Source organism: Cetorhinus maximus, chromosome 16 (genome assembly GCF_964194155.1).
Source record: "Cetorhinus maximus chromosome 16, sCetMax3.hap1.1, whole genome shotgun sequence".
Lineage (NCBI taxonomy): Eukaryota > Metazoa > Chordata > Chondrichthyes > Lamniformes > Cetorhinidae > Cetorhinus > Cetorhinus maximus.
Genome location: NC_135894.1, coordinates 35,627,790 through 35,649,474, shown reverse-complemented (window position 1 = coordinate 35,649,474; position 21,685 = coordinate 35,627,790). Strand labels below are relative to the sequence as shown.

Here is a 21,685-nt window from a genome sequence, read left to right as displayed (position 1 = left end):
TGACAGGTGCTCATTCCCATGGTTTTCTTGTGTTTGACCATGGAATGTAAGGTACCTCAGTTGGACCATTTGTCATTCTGAGACTATTTCACAATTTTTTACCAATGCTTCAATATCTTTGTCTACCTATGGTACCAAAAATAGCTTCCTGCTACTGCTTTCATACAGGATATCTCTGTGTTCTTGATAAAGCTCCTCTAACAATCTTGCTCTAAACCTTGGTGGAATAATGACTCCTAGAAGGCAGTCTTGGCTTACACTCGGTTCATTTCTACATGTGCAATTTCTCATCACACTCTAGGCCAGCATTCATGACAGAATCGGCCACTTTTTGTCACTAATCACTCTGGCATGCAATTTGTGTGTAAAGTAATTCAGTTAACCCGGTGGCTAGAAATGAAACAATATTCACGGGAAATCTCAAAAGAACATTTGCATTAGCATGATCTGCTGACTTTTATATTTAATATCATAATGATTTTAGCATTTGGTCCTCTGCTCAAAGACCACTTTGTGCTCTCTTAGCACTTCCTCATTGACAGATGTACTCTTACTGATCCTTAATGTGCATAACTAGGCCCAGTTTAACCATGTCATCTTAAGCCAATCCCTTCCCATCAGGGAGACTTTGTTCACTACGACTACGACTATGACACGACTATGACTACGAATACTACCAATAGCAAATAATAGGATGCATCATCATATTCCACTCTAACATAACACTGAACTATTGTTGTTGCAACAATAGTAAGTTTCAGTTTTGTGTAAGGGAATGTGATTTAGGGATTTTTTGTACTATCTTTGAGATAATAGACACTGCAGCTGTAAATAAGTTGTAAATCTCCAGTCTTCATTTTTATTGGAGGTACTGGAATTAATCTTCAGCCCTATTACTCTCCTCTTCTATATGCTGTTTTGATCTTCCTACTCTAGCATGGCTTCTGTTTCCTTATCTATAATGTGCATGTTTAAGGACTTCCAGACTCCTAAACGAGCTTTAGATCTACCGCGACCTCAACATGGTGCATGGCTGTGACTTGGCACTGTACTGTGACCCTCAGCATTACTGTTTCCTCTGCTACATTCCACCTGGATATGACTGACTTTCCCACAGGCATAGCACTTTGACTGGAAATGAAGGTATTTAATTGGTAGGTGGCTACCATGGCAACAGTAGCATCTAAATTTCTGGCTCTGAGACTGAACTTGGCCGTCAAGGCCTGGATCTTGTTGAAATCCAGTGGAGCGCCGCGGTCAGCTCAGGAAAAGAACTCCTTTGCAATCTGCAGCTATCTCTTTCTGCCATTTCCATGGCTGTGGTCTCATGCAGGCCTCCTTCTGCATCAGCCTATTGCCTTTATTCAAAAAATTGGCCTGGATTTTATTGCTCTTTAGGCCTCCTGAATATGTCTCAAGGTTGACTTTCTAAGTTCACACCATACCCACAGTGGCACGCAAGTTTCTTTAATTCGAGAATGTAATCTGCACCAGTCTCACTTGGCAGCTGCGTCCTTTGAAGGAACATAAATTGCAGTGCAATTTCGTTCTTGGTCGTGCCATAATGAATCCAGAATTTGATTGATTTCTGCATATTCCATAGTACTGGGGTTTCACGGGCAACATTGGTCAGACAGTACAGGTCGAGTATGTTTTATCCGAAACCCTTGGGGCCGACAGGGTTTCAATATTCAGATATTTTCGGTTTTCGGACCTAGCATTTGGTAGGCCTCGGTCTACTTACATTACAGTAGTCTAAGCCTGGGCTAGCTATAGCCTACAAATACTAGGTTGTCTTTCCATTTGCTAACTCTCATACACCCTACTTCTTACCTATTGATGCTTATTACACCTGTAATATAATATGTTGCGTTATTAATGTACAAATTCAATGCATAACCGTTCAAAAAACGAGTTCAACTTTTAGAAGTACGGATAAAGGGTATTCAACCTGTTCCTCAAAAGCATCTGGTGAGGAAAACATTTACTTTATCCTCCATCTCCTATTTTATAATCAGTCAAATCTGTAACCTTAGTTCATAATTATACCAGTCCTCCTTGTTAAGGTTGAATTTCCCCCATTTTCTCCAAATATGCCTTCAGTGTGATTTTTTTTTCTCAATTACATACTGTGCTGACACACTGCCTGAATGTGATGTGCACATGGAGCAATCTTTCAAATTGCTCAAACTTCCTCCAAAATCTACCTTTTAGGAGTTCCAAAAATGTCATGGTGTTCGTCAGTCCTTAATTTCTTAAATGGAATGTAAAAGAAAATTCCACCCCAGCCTCTCTGCCATCTTTCTGTTGTATGTTGCACTGAGTAAGAATAATGCAACTAGGCGGGTCTGATCTTGTTTTATGTTAGACTGCATGTTGAGTCAATACTGCACCTAGTTCTGGTCATGAAGAAATGAGCAAGACTTTCAGTCGCTGGAGGCATTTCAGAAAAGGGCCATATGTTCAATCACCAATTTCAGGGGTATGAAGAGAAACATTGTTTTATTTCAGTCTGGAAGGAAGGTAATCTTAGAGATGTAAGAGATCCCAAAGGGAGTTAACTTTGAATATTACTTTAAATTCAATTGCAAGAATAGAACGACATGGGTTCGAACTAGAATCAGGGACTTTTTACAACATGAAATTCTTCATGAGTAATAAGCATGCGCAGAGACTAAAGGAGTAAAAACTATGGTGCCAGTTAAGTAACATTTGGATGTTATAAAGTGCAAAGGATTACTTTTGGATCTTCCCGAATGGATGAATTAAAATGTATCTAATAGCCTTCCTCAATGTTACTGTGGAGATGTGCAATAAAAAGAGGGAGCAGCATTGCAACTCCACTCTCTGTTGCACAGTCAGGAAGACCCTGAAAGGAGGGCCAGATCCACATTGAACAGCAAGGGCTGTAAATGAAAAGGCCTACAAGGGAGATTTTTTGCTGCTGTTGGGCGATGGGGACCCAGACCAAAAGTAATTGAGGAAACACTTAGAAGCCATTAACAGCTCTTGGAGTGAAAATAGGAGTATGTGGAGGCTGCTTGATGAGTTTCTTCATTTAGAAGAAGAGGGTGATTATATCCTTTATCTGGATGATTCAGTGCCAGCAATTGTTCCTGAATCTTCTATACCAGCTGCTCACTTGTAGAAAATTACACTGATGCATCAGGAAATAAAGTTAAATGATGATATGATTAATAGCTTTCACCCTATTCAGGCAGATGTTTGGAGTAATCTGTTTTCATGTAGTGGCATGTAAATGTGTGAGTAATGTAATCTGATCTGTGCAAGATATGGAAACTGCAACATAATTCCTGTTTCACTAGCATCGCAATATACTTATTTAGAGAGAATAACAAAACTGTTGATTATTAATTGCCAGAGGCATTTTCAAAGTACTGTGTTATCAAACCATGCAGTAGCCCCTGTATTAATTCTAATACATGATTTTAATGCTGTGAAATTGGCACTTGATACATCAAGTATTATGACTCTCTTGACTTGAATCAAGTGAAAGCCTATTGTAACTCTTTCGAGTTAGAAGATGCAACTCTTTCGAGGAAAGCCTATTGTAGATGCTTTTTGTTTCAGACCAGTAGCCTAGTTTTTATATGGTCATTAATGTGACTGACTTTTTTTGTTTTGGCTCATCAAAAATAAAACTCGGGTAGCAATGGATTTTTGACTAACAGTTACTTGTGGTACACTCTATGACCTGGCATTTAGATGAGTTTATTGAAATGAGTAAATTTTGCTCCTTTTAACTGCTCCTTTAAATTAAAACTAGGAGCTTCCTTAGAAGGGTGTCTTAATTCTGTGAACTGGTTCAGATTCTAAATAAGGCACTGTGGGGATCTCAAAATAAATCTAGAAAAGTAATTCTAGCATCTCCTGGGTGATGTGGCATTGTGTCCACCACCTTCAGAGAAGACAGCAAGGCATGATAGTCACATGTTCTTTGAAGAATACTGACCCAATAATTTTATTTCAGGCAGCAGAAAGTCCCCACTTTCATTAGGGTTGTTATATGGGTGGGTTGTAGTAGAAGGATTGGTATCTAGAAGGATGAGATCAGTTGGGCCAAAGATGTTTCCAAACTAAATCCAACCTTGTGATGATACATTAATTCATTCATACATACATTTTCTCAGTTGTGTTCTGTGTAGTGCTATAGAATTGTTGAATGCTCCTGCACAGAAAAAGGCTATTCAACCCACCAAGTTTTTTTCAAAAGAACCAATCTAATGTAATCCAATTTTCCTGCTTGCTCTCCATATTTTCTTTGAGAGATATCTCTTTTCAAGCAGGTTTTTTTTGTTCTCTCCAGCAGGTTAGTCTTTATTAGAACTCCGGCAGTCTAGAGGAATTTGCTTATAAATGGGTTGCTATGGTAATAAGAATTATTTTACGTAATTCAGGCTCTGCAGGTTTTCAACTGTGGAATTCAGGTTCCTGAGACCAGCAAGGAAAGGAAGATGGGGGCGATGTATGGCTGGATCAGACCTGACTGCAAGCTAGTGGCTACATAGTACATTACTTCATGTAAAATGGTTGGTGGATAAGATAATGCTAGAAATCCACAGAATTAATGCATGTTCAATAAGTGTAGTCTATGTATCATTGCTGTCCTCCCTAAAGCATACACATATTTGACTAACTTGCATAACTTCAACCTTTTGTGCACTCAACATCTGTAAGCAATAGCAGCAACTGTCTTTTACAGGCATATTTAGCATGTTGTGCAACAAATTTTCATATCAATTTACAATATTCCTGTTTTTAATTGTACAAATTTTCTCTCGGCGTTATATAAGGAATCTACTGATATTGGGGCGGGGACAAATGGCCCCATGGGGCAGGATTTTTAGTTGGGTGTGCGGTTGCGCTTGGTGGGCCCGGGAGCGGCAGGGGAACGGACCGCCACCTGTGATTGGCCCTCAACCGCGATTTCATGCTGGCTGGCCAATTAACAGCTAGCCAGCATGAAGCGCGCGCTGAAATGCTCAGCACTGCCAGGTGGGGGCGGGATGAGCGCAGGCACAGGGGAGCGCGGAATGAAAGCTACCTGAAGGCAGAGAGCTGCCTCGGAGCTGAAGACTTAAACCAATAAATAGAGATTTTGAAATCTGGTTTTAAAAAAAAATGTCCACGCATCAGAATCAGTCCTTTGAACATATGCATGATGAAAATTCTGCCCATACATTTCTATTCTTTTTATTTAATAACGGAAACCTCATCCTGCCCCTTGAATGAGGTTTCATCAAAAATGCCAAGTCTGCCTGGCAGATTTGCCCGTCTGCCAACTGTATGATTGGACGGACCACAAAAAATTGGGGACAATTGGAGTTTTAATGGGCTTAATTGCCCTCTTAATTATCAGCGGGGGCACTTCCAACTTTTGCGCACGCCCACTGACCGAAATATTGTGCGAGCGTGAGATGAGGTCAGGCCGCTCGCCCGATGTCATCACGCACTATTTTACGCTCGAGCGGGTTTGGCGCATGCCCACACGCTGACCTAAAAATTCCGCCCATGGAGACACAAATGTTGATAATTCATGCATCACGGCAACTTTGCATGCACATGGCACAATATTTTCTGTACAGTTAGTTATCTTTGTCCATTTACTTACATAGTAGAAAGTGAAGGTTTCCCTATTATAAGCCGTCATGGGGTCATGTACAAAGTGTAAAGAAACAATCTAAAGTCCTAATTACAATTGGGGGTAGTTCTGATGATAAATCGCTCAGAAACTTTGCAGAATGGTTCTAAGTTCTAGATCGAGTTACAAGCTTTTTAGCTCCCTCGTTTATTTTCATTGTTTTTTATTGATCTCATCTTTGAAGTGACTCCCCCTCAATTCATAGACATGAACTTCAGTTCATCATGGGAAGGGCAGGGCCTGTGCTTAGTCAGATTCTCCTGGTCTGTTACCATGGACTTCAAAACACTAGTTTTCACTACAGAAAACCAACAAAACGTAATTATGCCAAAGGCCATCACCATTTTTTTGGAGTATAAAGCTGATAACTTTTTCAGGTATTTTATCACTTTGTGGTTTGAAGGAAAAGTTCAGGAATGGTGGATAATAGAACAATTCAATTAGACGGACCATGTGCAATAGGTATAATAAAAATTTGTCATTCTGATCCCTCAAAGGCTGACTGAGTTTTCATTTAGTTCACTCCTATTGGCTGGTTTGCATTTGCCTGGACACTTTAGTTAGTCACACTGGATTTGAATTTCCCAAGCATAGTGAGCCTGCTCACTCTTCCAATGGACAGATTTTAAATCCATCCATGAGAGAGAGAGAGAGATCCTGATAGCAAACCTGCAAGGCACACCAAATGTATGCTAGTAGCATAAAAAATAATGCCTGCAGGACTGGCCCCAACTCCTGTTTGACCAAGGCAAAGCTTAACCCCCAAGGTGATTATTTAAAATAGGGAGTACATTGACCTCCTAATAGGAACCATCACTTTCTTATATTTAAAAACAATGAGCTGTTATATAAAAAATATTGTGCTACTTGCATGCAAGGTTGCCATGATGCACCAATTATCAGTGTTCATCCCTCCTTGGAACCTTCCTTGTACGTCCCCCCCCCACCCGCCAACCCCCCCGCATACAAATTCTTTCTCAGCATTTCGTAAATTTAAAAACAGGGACGTTCTGTAGATTGATACAAAATTATTGTACAACTTGATAATATCAGTACACAAAGGATCTATCCAGTTGGGTATTTTATGAAGTAGTTGCTTGAAGGTCTTGCGTTGGTAGTCACTTAGTTTTCAAGTCAGAACTTTGATTTAAGGAGATGAATTGGTATTAAAGATTAGGAAGGAAGTTGATGTGCTTTATATGCAAAGGCACAAACTTTAAGAACTGATCATAATGCTTTCAAATGGAAACTTCATGTTGAGTGCTCTCGTGGGTGGCAGGAAACTTTTTGGTGCTCAGCTTTTGGCTTGTAATCTGGGTAAGACTATTACTGTTCAGCAATTGGATTACTCCTGTGCTGTTGACTCAACTGTTCCTCCGATCTAATATTACATGTTCAGCGGAATTTTCCATGCCTGCTGGCAGCGGGCGTGAAAGTCGGCGTGTGCGGGCAACATGGCGTGATCGGTTTCATGATGGCAGGACGGGAAGGTCGTGACCATCTGCTCAGCCCGCCGATGGCTGGCCACATTTCCCGCTGATAGTCGTCGGGGAGCTCATTGTAACACATCAGCATCTCATTAAAAGGCCACCCTGCCAGGCTCTTGGACCCCCACGTCTGTCCACATCGGCAGAAAGCACGTCAACGTGTCTCACAACAGCACACGGGCAACGTGCACCTGGTGGCCTTCAACTTTGGGGGAACTGGAGGTGAGCAAACAGCATTTGTTCTGCAGAACTTGCCAGGGTCGCCTGTTGCATGGCAGGCTTCAGGGGTGCCGGGGGGCCAGCGTGAAGTGCTGCCCTGCCACAGAGGTGACTGTTGTTGGCGGGAGGGTGTCCAGGGGCAACTGCTGCCCTGGCGTTGGATCCCGTGTACAAGAAATCGAGGTGAGTGGCAGGGTAGGCAAGGGAAGTGGCCACGCATTAGGGACACCTGTATAAACTGACCATTCCTCTGCAACTGACAGTTCAGGCACAGCCACAATGATATGATTGGGGTTGGGCTCCTAGACTGCCCACCTATGCAAGCAAGGCAGAGGCACCAAAGTGCCACCAAGCACACCAGACCTTACCACCCCCCCACCAGGCACAGGCTGCGAGTTCAAGACCACTTTACTGGACCGCGGAGCAGTTGGACTGCACACGTTGTACAATCTTCTCACCAACACTGGCCATGTAACAGTCACTGCTGGAGGTGCTCACAGCCCCTTGCAATCTCAGCATCCCGGTTAGGAGCAGTTTCCCCCATGTTGTAGGCTGACAGGGCAGCCATGCAGCGCACTCCTCTCTGGCCATCTGATGGGTGGCCAGCGCTTTCCGGGAAGCGTTAAGAAGCCGTCACACAGGGCCAGGAAAGGCACTAAGTACACCCATGCTAACCACGTCTCTCTTCGTTTCATGCCGCAGGAGGACCACATCAGGAGCATGGAGCCTGGTGACATAGCTGATCGTCTACAGAGACCATAGAAGACAGAGGAGAGAGTGACTGATGCACCTGGCCGCGCAAAGGCAGGAGCAGCAACCTCATGAAGACGGGGCAGCAGGGGCTCCTGCACACACTGCCCAGGAGTGACAGTGAGCCGTGGCTGGTTGGCGCCAAGTGACACCCAGGGTCTATAGACACTGCCTGCCATTCCTGTAGATGACTGAGAACCAGTGTCGCCAACGACTGCACATGTCTAGGCTCACATCTGCCACTTACTGCAGGACTTGGCGCCAAGGGGACATGGAGGGCATCCACTGCCATTGGCTGTGAAAGTGACCGTGGCGCTCAATTTCTAAGCCAAAGGCTCCTTTCAGGGCTCCACAGGTGACCTCTGTGGAATATCACAAGCTGCCACCTACAAATGCATCCATGAGGTCTCGGATGCCATCTTTGCCAGGCACACAGCTTTGTGCACTTCGTCCAGGACCAGGACAGCCAGGATGCAAGGGCCACTGGATTCGCCCAGATCTCGGGATTCCCACAGGTGCAGGGTGCGATTGACTGCACCCATGTGGCACTCGGGTCTCCGTCGCTACACACGGACTACATCAACCACAAGGGATTCCACTCACTGTGTGGCTGGTGTGCGACCACCAGAAACGCATCCTGCAGGTATGTGTATGGTTTCCAGGGAGTGTGCACAACTCCTACATCCTTAGTCGGTCACAGATCCCTGGAGTCTTCCAGGGTCCACAGAGGCTGCAGGGATGGCCCCTCTGGGACAAGGGCTACCCGCAGAGGCTGTGGCTGATGACACTCATGCTGCGACCTCAGACTGCAGCAGAGCAACAGTATAATCAGGCTCATGCAGCAGCTCGCAACTTGGTGGAGCAGACCATCCGGATGCTGATGGTGAGATTCCGGTGCCTGGACCAGTCTGGTGGAGCCCTGTAATACAGTCAGCAGATAGTTTCACACATCGTTGCCGTCTGCTGCGCCCTTGCAGTGCCAGGTTGTAAATGGGGAGAGGAGCTCACTGAGGAGGAGATGGAGGAGCTGCACGTCTCCTTGGATGGGGAGGACACCGACTAGGATGAGGCTGAGGTGGTCCTCAGAGGCAGTGGTGACGGGGATGAGGCCCTTGCACTGGCTAGACGAGGCAGGCGTGCTCGAGAGACCCTCATAGCTGCTAGATTTGTGAAGAATGATTATGACATGCAGTGAGGTGACCCCAAAGATCCTCACATCGCACTTGTGAATGTTTGACTCCAGTCTGGCTTATCGCAGTGCCGATACCCTCTGTGAGAATGCTCCTCATGGAGATGCAGTGGAGGCTGTAATAGTCACTCGATTGCAGGAGGATGATGACGACATGCATTGAGGACACTCCATAGATTTTCACGTAGCCTGTCTCCAATGTCTGTCTCCTGTCTGGCCGAGGGCAGCTCACTTGTGCTCTGTGCTCAGGGCCATATCATTGAGACGCAGCCATGAAACTTTAGAAGCTCTGACGCTTTGTCCCGTTCAACACCTGAGCCCTTCAGGGGGCGGCGCACAGCATCAGTGGTCACAGATGCTGAAGAGATGAGGGTCAGCCCCTCCTTTTAAAGGTGCTGAGAGCACATTGAGAGAATGAGAGAACTCCGTGGCGCCTGCCCACTACATTCTGGCAGCAATGACCAGCACTGCCGAGGTGCAGGTATCAATAATGTTTCCAGGGAGTGAGAGGCTGGACCATCAGTTTGGTCTGAAGGCTGCACAAAGCACAGGGAAGAGGCCCTGGACTGAGACACCTGCCTTTATCTTGTGCAGAAAAGTCTCACATCTGAGTGACACGAACACTGCTCATCAGAACAAGGAGCCATAGGCAGGGAGACATTCTTGGGAGTTTATTGACAATAGTGAACAGCTATGTACAAGTGATTAACACCCATGCCCAGGCTGTGTGTTCAGAAAGAGTTAATTCTCCTTAACTTTCCTAACACTGCCGCTATGTCTTGATGCTCTCTGGACATCCACAGCGGAGGTGGAGGCAGCCTGCTGACTGTGACGCCCTGTCTGTGATGACTTTGGCGGGCACCCTCTGGAGGGCTGAGACTTGGAGAGCCCCAGCCTGCTTTCGGGGTCCTGCTGTGTGGCAGTGGCAGTGGCACCCTCCTCGGCCTGTGGAGCTGGAGCTGCTGAGGTCACAGGAGGAGGGGAGTCAGATTGACTGACTGGGCACTCTTGGAGTAACCTGGATGGATGGGCCTGGAGTGTGCACCTGCTGATCTTCCTCCCTATGGGTGTCTGGGGGCCCCAGGCTGACTCCTTGAGGAGAAGGAGTAGCTGGAGTGAGATCGAGCTGCCCAGCACCCCTCTCGCATACACACTGTTGGAGGCCAACTATGGCATCAGCGATGGAGTTGAGCCCACGCAGGAGTGACGTCCTGGACCAAGGTCTCCATGGCAGCCGCCACCCTATCAGTGTTGACCTCAGTGCATTAGCATGGTGGCGATATCACCTCAGCCTGAAGGCAGACGGACTTGTCCATCGTGCCTTTCAATCTGAGGAGTGCAGTGGACATCCCTTCCTGATGTTCCCGAGTTTGCCTTTATAGTTACAGAAAATGTGACATGACCAAATCCAGAGGCTCATCATCTGACTCGGACTCAGCAACATTCTGGCCTCCAGCAGTCCTCCGAGTGTGGGGACCTGGGAAGTCCCTGCCGCTGCCTGCTGTGGATCAGAAAGTGCGATGTGCTCACCGGTTTGTGGTCCCGAAGCTACTCTAAAGCTAGGTCCCACTGAGATGTGTGTCTGTGTGCTGGTGGAGGGTGTGGGTATGCGCTGTGACGGGACTTCAGGGAGGGTGCCTTCAGACTCCTCTTCAGTTTCTTCCGGGCTTGATTGGAGGCCCTGGGTCGTGGACTCTGTCGGCTGTTTGCAGATGTGCCTGTGAAAGCAGAGAGATAATTAGTACATGGCAGTGGCCTGTGACAGAGGACACCACTCACAGCATGGTTGTCTGATGGATGTTGCACTGCTGGATCTTCACTTGGTAGAGCAGCGCCAACCTCACCATCAGCACAGGAATGGTCCAATTCATGGCCGGCCAGCCGGATGGCTCGGTTTTCAAAATCTGTGAGGACCTTGATTTTGGGCATTCCACCACCGGTCTGCGGCCCCTCTCTCTTGTCTGCCAGCTTATCCTGCATGGATAGAGCTGGAGAAAGAGTAAGCAGGATTCCTGCTGGGCCAGATGATAAGTATGCCTGGCCTGTGTGGGTGGTGAGTGGTCCTGGAGATGGGATGAGGACCATGATGGTGTGTGTGAGAGAGTGAATGGTGATGCCCCTTGAACTGGCACTGAGCAAGGGCCCTGTGGATATGTGATGGGTTTGTGAGTGTGTGAGTTCAGAGTGATGAGAAGAGTGACTTACCCTGGCGGAATGGAGGAGATCATTCATCATCATACGGCACTGGGTGGCTGTCCTCTTCTGAAGGACGCTGACCACCATTACTACCCCCTTCCAAGCTGGATTGGTCATGTTGCTGCCCATCCTGCAGCCAGAGCGGAGGTACAGGACATCCCGGTGGGGCTCCACAGCATCCAGCAGTTGCTCGAGGGACTCCTCATTGAAGGGGGGGTGGGGCTGCGGTCATTTTTCTGTGCAGCAGTGGTGAGCTGGAAGCAATGAGCGCTGTGCTTGCAGCTGGACTTTAAACTTGGCATCCGGAGTGATAGAGTGAGACAAGGTGATGGCTGGCAGGCGAATGAGAGCCCACCCGCCATGGAAACGGTGTGTTTCTCAAGAGTGCATGAATAATGAGGCGGGTTTGAGATGATACGGTGTGAAATCCTGCCATAGTGGCTGGCAGGTAAGATGTTGTGTTACCGGCCCGCTACTGCACTTAGTGCAAATCTGCCTGTAAATTTTTATGAATAATATAACCTGGAAATTCTTTCAGCAAATGATGAAATTTTATGGATGACTATGGCCTTAACTTTTACAAGTTAATTCCATTGAAGTTTGCATCTGTGATCTGTCCAGTGTTCAAAAATCTTGCACATTTTGTCTCTTCTCTCTTCCAGATATTGTTCCATAAATTTCTGTCAAATTTAATGGAGGCTAATAGTGCTTGCTATCATTTATGTGCAGCATTGCACAACTTCAAGAGAAGGCAATGAGCAGTTAAATGCAGAAATTCAAAAGTTTCTGTCCAAAATGTTCTCCACTGTTTGATTTATTTTTCTGTTTGCCTTGGCATTCAAATACATTCAATGGTATGAAGTTGCTTCATTTGCGTAGCAGATGCAAACTAAATTCTCCACAGAATGTTAACTCTTATGCATTCACAGTATTCTTTTTCGTGATGTGTGAGTTTTAATTGCTGCCAGTCGACCTCTCTGGCACTCAAAATGAACTAATTAAAACTTAAAGGAATGAGACTTGTAATTGCTGAATATTTTTTAAAATGTCACATTTTAAATTATTCTTTTTTGCTTTTCCTTTGGCCTAAGAGCGGGAGAAAAGGCGCTCTCACTCGCTGTGGTTCATTTGACATTGAATTCACCCGTTCTTATTTACATTTTCCTTCTCCGTTCTTGAGCTGTTAATTCCACAATCCTTCAATCTGATTGATTTAAGAAGGTTGCTTCATTCGGCTCCCTGGTGCCCAGTTTCTCTTGCTGAGACATTGAGGTTGCACTTTCAGCAACTTGTGCAACATATTGTGATTAAAAGGGAAAGGCTAACCAACAGCAGACATTGTTACATGCACTCTCAAAGTATAGCACTTAGAATCATACCAAAGCAAAGATAGAATTATTCACATGTAAGCCTCGATGTACAAAGGACATGCGTGTATACCATGTGAGTATTGAGGTTAAATACAGAAAACCAGTGTCTATTACTCCTTTACTAATCAATAATGCAATTAGTCACATCTGGATTTCCAGGTAAGCACACGGTTAATAGCTGATGTATTGGACAATACTGGCAGTATGCAGCCATTTCTCTCCTGAAGTTTGCATGGAGAAACAGATGGCTCAAAATTTAAAACATTGGCCATGATGGAAAGTGATACTTTGTGAAATTAAGTATATCACATCAATGGAATTACTTGTGCCAGTAATTGCCTTTTTAATATACACTTCTCATCTGCCTCTTAACAGCTATGTTGTCATTCACAATGTGAGCCAGAGATTAAAGCAGTTAGATTTCAGTCAATTGAAACCATGTCCGAGTAAAATATAGCAAGCTATGTTTATGCTTGTTTGTAAGCATTTATTGACTTCATGTTGGCAAGGATGTGGGGATTTCTCATCTTACTCAATATTCTGCCTCTCGGTTGAGAGTTATTCATGTTTGGGTATTTTTCCTTTTTTCTTGCAGGACTGAGTTCAGGGCGTATTGTGAAAGTCCCAGCAGGCAACCTGTACCGTGTAGTTGGAACTCCAGTCGGCATTCCTTGTAACGTCAGTGATTATCAAGGGCCGTCCGAACAAAACTTTGATTGGATTGTGTCCCGTGGGAACCAGTGGTTAAATATTGTCAGCACATTGGAACCTGATTTTTCAGCTGCTGAATACAAGGATAAAATCCAGAAAAGGGACATTTGGGTGGAGAGACTTGGTGACAGCTCTGTTGAACTACGTTTCAAGAGTGTCCAATTTGAGGATGATGGGGAATATCAATGCCAGACACCTAGCACAGATGAAAATAGTTTTGGAACTTATAAAGACATTGTGAATTTGAAGGGTAAGCTTTGCAAAAGAATCACTAACTGCTATTACCTTTAATTCATTTTAAGTCGATGCGTGTGTCACATGACTGCATATTGTTAATCTTACTTGAATCTCCTTTCCCACTATTTACAAGTGAAGGTAAAATATGTTCACTTTTCCAATTTTCTCCATCCTCCCCTAAAGTTGCTGCCTGATACTGGGATATGATCTCACCCAAGTAGTTATCTTTTAATGGGAAGATCTTGGCCATAAGTGACGGGTTGTTCAGCTCTGGAAACATCACAACTGAGCTTATTCCTAACTTGTTTCGTACACAGGCATGCACACACAACTGTCCAGTGACAGTTGCTGACAATTGATCAGAAAAAGGAACACTGGGGCTTTATTTCTGCCACTGCATCCACCTCATGCCCTCTCTTGAGACAGGGGTACTGTTGCTAATTATTGTATCTCTACTCTTGTCTTGGCTGAGATTAGTTAAATTGGCAGCGCCCAGAAATGGAACTTGTTGCTTTCCTGGTCTGTATTTGCTCATTATGTAGTATTGAATTTATTTCATACAAGTATGGTTTGTTACTTTTCTGGTGTGTTTGTAGTTTGCTTTAGTTTAGTTAGAATTAAGAAACATAACCATTAACTTAACCAGCACCACAAGTCTTTACCCTGTCTCTGGATTAAAAGGTTGTGACCAAAACCATTAGAAGTACAACATCCACCTCACTGTGTCACTTACTACAAGCGAATTGAGGTTAGATTCCAATAGGGATAGTTGAAAATGTAAAAGAGCAGGTTGCATGTTTGCAAAATAAGCGAGCCTTTAAAAAATATATTTATTTAATTATGTACAGGGAACAGATTCCCGTAGCATCCTCATTTGGATATATATTGTCATTCTTCCTTTGGTGCTGGGTCAGAATCTTCAAAATCCTTTTTCAAACCTTTATAGTGGGAGCACCATCACCACAAGGATTGGAGAAGGCCACCACTACAAACCTAGGGCAACTAGATATCAGAATACATGCTGCCTTGCCTGTGTTACACACCCCCACGTACCCTATCAGTTTTCTATTTCCTAATTCTGTATTTACCCCCTCGTGCCTAAATACTTACCTGCTTGAGACAAAACTTCTTCCTGGGACCCCCTCATCACCATCTTGATACATAGCAGCATCTTCCATTATCATTCCCTGTATCCCATTAGTGTGGGGAATTGGCTTTATTGGCCAAATTGTCAGTTACAGAACAGATCATACAAGACCTAAGCTATGGTCCTGTTATGGCTGTCTTGCTAGGAGTTGATGGAAGCAATGAAGTGCTTCCGTTCCGGAGACAATAGCTGTAAGTGGTCATCCTCCGGCAGTCATTTAGCTGCAGATCTCTCCTGGACAGCCACAGCCCCTGGTGATTTGTATTACTTCACACATTTCCTTCATTGTGTTGCTGATGTAGCTTGTAAACTTCTGAAACTTACATCTTCTGAAGCATGTTCATGATTTGCAACAGTTCTATATCCTTATATACTTTTTCAGATGAATATTAAGCACCTGAGATTCGGACCACTTGGCTCCTCAGCAGGGGGCATTTGTTTCTCCACCCTCAGGTCAGACACCATCATCTCTTTACCTTGTGTCTGCTCACTGATGCTCTCTACACCATCCTGTGATATTCCTCCTTTTTTATTTCTCCATCCCACAAGTGGAGTATCTGGGCAGTTAATTAGGTGTTGTGATTACTTGGGTGACGATAGTGTAGAAGTCGTCGAAATGGTGCTGCAACATATTTGCACAGATCAAGGTGCCACCAGTCAGAAAAAGTTGAATGACAAGTCAATCTGGTGGTGGTTGTTTGAGGGATAAGTGTTTACCAGAGCCTCAGGAGAACTCCCCAGCTTCATTTCAATCTCTTGCATCTACCTAAGAAGACAGACAGGGTCACATTTTAACCTCTTCTTTGAAAGATGGCACCTTTTGACAATGCAGGACTCCCTGTCACTGCGCTGAAGTGTCAGCTCCGGTTATCTGCTGTGGAACTGGGTTTGAATTCACAACTTTGACTCTGGTCAATGCACTACCACTGAGCCAGTACTGACACTTCTTCATCTTCCATTCTGGAGTTTTAAAGCCAATCACCCTGAGCTAAATATAAAATATTAATCTAATTTGAATTCTGCTAATTGTTTTACTTCACTGTTGCTTTCTTTATCTGATTGCATTTTCTATTTTTGAAGCTATTTGGAACCATTGTAGTTTACATCTTCTCTCTCCCACCCCGCACAAAATGTATGTTGTCTTGGTGCAGTGGACTGTGTTCACTTGATTATAGGATGTCAAATATGTAATAAGATTTGATTCTAGGGTGCTGTAATTTAAATAGAATGACAATTAGTGAATATTGCAAAGAATCGAATAACATAATGGTTCAAAATGGCAGAATTTGTGATTAAACAGTAACCGGGACTAAATGAACTGTTGCTCTTCAATAATATGTACTCTGAACAGGCTAGCAATGATGAAACCATAATGACTTCCATTTTATATTCTGCCTTTTAAAGGATGGTAGAAAAGAGTGGCACACACATGGCTGAGTGTTAATTGTTGGAGGTTCATGTTAATAATTGGATGAATTGTTAACTATTTCTGTCATGTAATGTTTCAGTTACTAACACTAGGCTTTGTTGTCGCTTGTCAATTTTGGAATTCTAAACAATCTATCTTATATCCTTGCAAAAGTTGTCTAGATCCTGGGAAGCTGCCAGTTCCCATAATCAGTTTAGCTGTGTAGAATGGTTCTTTGTAAGTGAGTTCAGAAACGTGTAATCAAGGAAGTCTGTAAAGTATTCATAGAACTTTGGTGTTTCAGTCTCTACATTCCAGGCTACAATAGAGGTGGAGTTAAACTTGCACAGATCATTGGTTAGGCCTCAAATTAGAATATTCTGGCCAGTTTTGGGCACCTTAAAACCATAAGACGTAGGAGCAGATGAAGGCCATTTGGCCCATCGAGTCCACTCCACCATTCAATGATGATAATCCTCAACTCCACTTTCCTGCCTTTTCCCCATAACCCTTGATTCCCTTACTGATTAAAAATTGTCTTTCGCTCTCAGCCTTGAACATACTTAACGGCCAAGCCTCTACAATCCTCTGCGGAAAGAATTCCACAGATTCACCACCCTCAGAGGAGAAATCCCTCCTCATCTCTGTCTTAAATGGGTGACCCCTTACTTTGAGATTATGTCCTCTGGTCCTCTTAGACTCTCTCACAAGGGGAAACAACCTCTCAGCATCTACCCTGTCAAGCCCCCTAAGAATCATATATGTTTCAATAAGGTCGCCTCTCATTCTTCTAAACTCCAATGAGAACAGGGCCAACCTACTCAACCTCTCCTCATAAGAAAATCCCTCCATACCCAGAATCAACCTAGTGAACTTTCTCTGGACTGCCTCCAATGCCAGTATATCTTTCCTTAGATAAGGGGACCAAAACTGTTCACAGTATTCTAGGTGTGGTCTAACTAGTGCCTTGTATAGTTTTAGCAAGACTTCCCAATTTTTATACTCCATTCTCTTTGCAATAAAGGCCAACATTCATTTGCCTTCCCTATTACCCGCTGAACTTGTATGAATGGCAAAGGGCTAGCATACACGAGGACCCCCAAATCCCTTACTTTGGGGAAGAGGGCCTGGCCAGAGAGGGTGCAGAGAGATTGCAGAGAGGGTAAGATGATGCCAGGTGTCACAAATTTTAGCTACAAAAGAGTGACTAGAGAAACAGGTATTTTAGGTCAAAGAGGAATCTTTTCAGAGAAAATTATGGGCGGGGTGCAGGTGATTAGATAAATGGGGAAAGTCAATTTCCACTTGCCAGTGAATTGGTAATGAGAAGACAAATTTTAAGTGTTGCCAAAAAGGCAACACGTGGCTAGGATTTTTTTATATATGCATTTAAGTTGATGGACATGGAATGTCCTGCCAGAAACTAGATGAAAACTTGACTGTACTTGAAATATCACAAAGGGAATATTGCCTCAAAGTGCACAATGTTACCTGTTATATCCATCACATATATTCTATCAAATAATAAAACAATTCCACTGCCCTTTACTCTGACACTCATATCCAGTCAATTTTAAACTGAACCACTAATCTTTTCAAGTATTGAAAAAATACTCCTATATACATTGAGATAAAATTGGAACTCAAACTTATATCGCGGGTAGGAAACAGAAGGTGTTATTGAGAGAGATCAAGGCCCTGATTCTACTTTTATAACTATTCCTTTATGCTTCTGAGCATTTTGGTTTTGTTAGTAATCCCAATGCATTCCTTTACCAAACAGTGATCCCAGATGGACTGACTATATTGTCTGGAAAATCCAGAAGCGTGAAGCCTGCAAGTTTCACTGAAGGGAAGCCATTGGAACTTCAGTGTGTCGCAACGACAAATTCGTCTGTTCCCACTCATGTCTCTGTCACATGGCAGTTAAAAGTAAATGACAGTGTGACTAAGGACATCCTGTCATTCACTGAAGATAACAGCTTTCAACCCGGTGATTCGTACAAAAATAGGTATCAGAGTGGTGATGTTAGAATGGGAATGGAAAGAAACGGCATCTTCAAATTGATTATCAACCGCTTGCGACCTGAGGACGAGGGTGTTTACTCCTGTGTAGCAGCAGAATGGGCCAAAGAAGATGGCTCCAACTGGAAAAAAATCCAAGAAAAAAATACGGACATTGCAATGATCAAAGTAAAGCAGTTAGGTATGTTGTTCTCAGCAAATCATTCCATTATTCATAAATTAAATCTTCATGCAAATATTACTGAATGACTCTTCCTGGGGTAGAGGGTGGTTTAGATGGAGTTGCTAGCATAGGCATTAAAAACAGGGTTCAAATTCAATATTTAATTTCAGCAAGCTGTTGAACAGTGGGTAATGTAACTTGATTTAGCTTTGTTGTTTTTCATTCTCGCTTTGTTCACCTTTCCTGTCTTACTTAAGCAGCATCTCCAGTAAATCAGGCCAAAAAAAAAAAAATGATTAGATTACAAGGTTGTGTGGTAAGAGGTGTAGAATGTAAAAGGCGAGATTACTGAGACTAACTTTTATTTTCAGATTTATTGAATTCAAATTCCACCAGCTGCCATGGGGGTATTTGAACCAACATCCCCAGAGCATATGCCTGGGCCTCTGGATTACCACTCCAATGACATTACTACTATGCCATCATATCCCCTGATTTGTAAGAACAGAGAAGGCACTGTGAACTACTCGTGGAGAATATGTAATTAACTCTATGTAAACTAACAGTTTCCTGCTTGAATATTTGATGTTTCTTTGAGACTGAGCCGAATAACATGATAAGTAATTTACTGATGGATGATTCGATCATCTGTTACAACATTCTTGGGTCAGAATAGACAAGTTCAGGTAACTGTTGAAGTTTGGAATACTCTTATGAGAAACCTTACTAAAGAATATATTTTGTTTATTACAGCCCAGCTCCTAAAGGTCTCTACAGTCGGAGGGAATCTTGCTTTAAACAAAGGTGACACCATTGATCTCATCTGCAATGTAACAGGAGTTGAAGACATGGTGACAGTTAGCTGGTATTTCAGCACATCTGCAGCAATTAATCCTCCAAGCGATAAAGTTCTAGTGCACTTGAACCATGCCGCAGTTGTGAACAATACACGTTTTGTCACGTTGAGCAGGATTAGCGGTACTGACTACCAACTGAGAGTGCAACAGATTGATGAGACAGATAGTGGATATTATTACTGTACAGCCTCTGTCTGGATCCAGTATATCAGTGAGATGTGGCACAAGGCAGCAGAGAGAACGTCCAGTCCTGTCGGTGTCACTGTTGGTATTTTAGGTAATTTAGTTCGTCAATGTTTTACAAGTGCTGGAGTAATTAATTAAACCCAGTGGTACATATGAAGTTAGAGCATTTACAAAGAATGTCTGTGTGTCCCATTACATCTGCCTGCTTTGGCACACGTATTGCGTTGTACATTATTGAAATGGAATAGTGTCTAATTAAGTTATTTATATAAATTTAGCTGTATTTTTGTGAAGAATGGTGCTTGCAAGTTGATTTGCTCTATTTTCAGTGTAATTTAACCTGGTGCAGAGCAAAGACATTTATAAAAGTGTCCTGAACACCAATTTAAAAATTGGCATCCTACAAGGTCAGATGAGAGCCCAGTTAAAATGGAAAAGTTGGGCTCTGATGACATCACTGAGACCCTGAGTCTATTTCAACCCTTGGGAATTATGCTTGATGCCCAGTGCCAGGTCTCACCAGGAACACTAGGTGCAAAATAACAGCAAACCCAGATTCCATGTGAGAATTAATTTTTTTTTGAGACTTGATTTACTTATGGACGTGGAAGCAAATATTCTTCCAGGCTCTTCCAAAGAAGCCAAATAGCCCTGTGCTCCTGTCCCTGACCGCCATTGCATCTCTTACTTCTGTCTGCCCCAGCCTCAATTACCTGATTGCTGGGAAAGATTGCCATAGGACTTAAGTAAGGACCTGCTTCTGTGCTTGCCAGACTTCTGCCAGGCAGTGTAGATACTGTGTTCAGGTGAATGTTTAGCCTGGTATAGTTAAATAAGCCCCATGAGTTAAAATGGCCCTTGTCATCCACCTCCAAGTCAGGGCTTTATAATGCAAGTCAGCTGTCGAGGCCCGAACTGACTTCAAAGTAAAACTAACTATCGCCTCCAGAACTTTTCTCACTCATAAAAACCATAAGCCAGAATTTTTAGCTCATCGGGTGGGCGCGTGCCTGACCCAAATATGCAAAAAATGACATGCGATGACGTTGAGTAAGCGTCCTGACGTCAGCGTCATCCACTCGCGCAATGTTTTGGTCGGCGGCTGCGCGCAGGAGTCAGCAGCACCCCCGCCAAAATTAACAGGCCTATTAAGGTCATTAAAGTCTCAATTGGATTAAATTTTTCGCTACCCGTCCAACCTTATGGTGGCCAGCAGGCCGAAAAGGCCAAGTGGCCTTTGGATTTTTTAGGAAACCTCATCCACGGGCAGGATTAGGTTTTCAACAGCTATTAAAAATTAAATAAAAATAAAACATTTGATTGATAACATGTCCCTGCTCATGTGACAGAGTCACATGAGGAGACATGTTTTTCAACAATTTAAAATTCTTTATTTTTAATTCTTAAACACTTCATCTCTCTGAGGCAGCTCTGTGGCTCAGGGAGCGCTGCAGCACATGTTTCACGCTGGGCGGACCTTGAATTGGCCCACCAGCGTGAAATCACCGGTCGGGCCCAATCGCGGGCAGTGGTCGGCTTCCTGACCACTCCTGCCTGCCCCTGCCTAGCCTGCCCAATGAGGGCACAATCCTGGCCATAAGGTCTGCTTCTGCTCCTACTTCTTGCGGCCCACTCTGCCATTCAGTATGATCATGGCTGATCTTTAGGTTTTAACTCTATTTTCCTGCCAGATCCTCTTATCCCTTGATTCCCTGAGAGTTCAAAAATCTGTCTATCTCCATCTTAAATATATTCAACGATGGAGTATCCACAACCTTTAGGGGGTAGAGAATCCCAAAGATTCACAACTCGAGTGAAGAAATATCTCCTCATCTCAGTCCAAAATGATTATCCCTTTATCCTGAGACTGTGCCCCCAAGTTCCTGATTCCCCAGTCAGGGAAAAATCTATCCTATCAAGCCCCTTCATAATCTTATATTTCAATTATGTCACCTTTCATTCTTCTACACTAGAGAATATTGACCCAGTTTATTTGGCCATTCATCATGGGACAATCCACTTATCCCAGGAGTAATTTAGTGAATCTTTGTTGTACTGCCTCCAATGTAAGTATATCC

General features: G+C 43.7%; 1 protein-coding gene across 2 annotated transcripts in view; it reads left to right on the top strand.

Annotated features, from left to right (window-relative positions):
* LOC144691514 (prostaglandin F2 receptor negative regulator-like) overlaps window positions 1–21,685 on the top strand; it is a 116,174-nt gene that overhangs the window by 74,419 nt on the left and 20,070 nt on the right. For both annotated transcript variants that reach the window (XM_078559659.1, XM_078559660.1), the window contains exons 2-4: window positions 13,469–13,834; window positions 18,160–18,582; window positions 19,318–19,698. In XM_078559659.1, coding sequence (XP_078415785.1) covers window positions 13,469–13,834; window positions 18,160–18,582; window positions 19,318–19,698 — 1,170 coding nt within the window. The remainder of the gene's footprint in view (window positions 1–13,468; window positions 13,835–18,159; window positions 18,583–19,317; window positions 19,699–21,685) is intronic.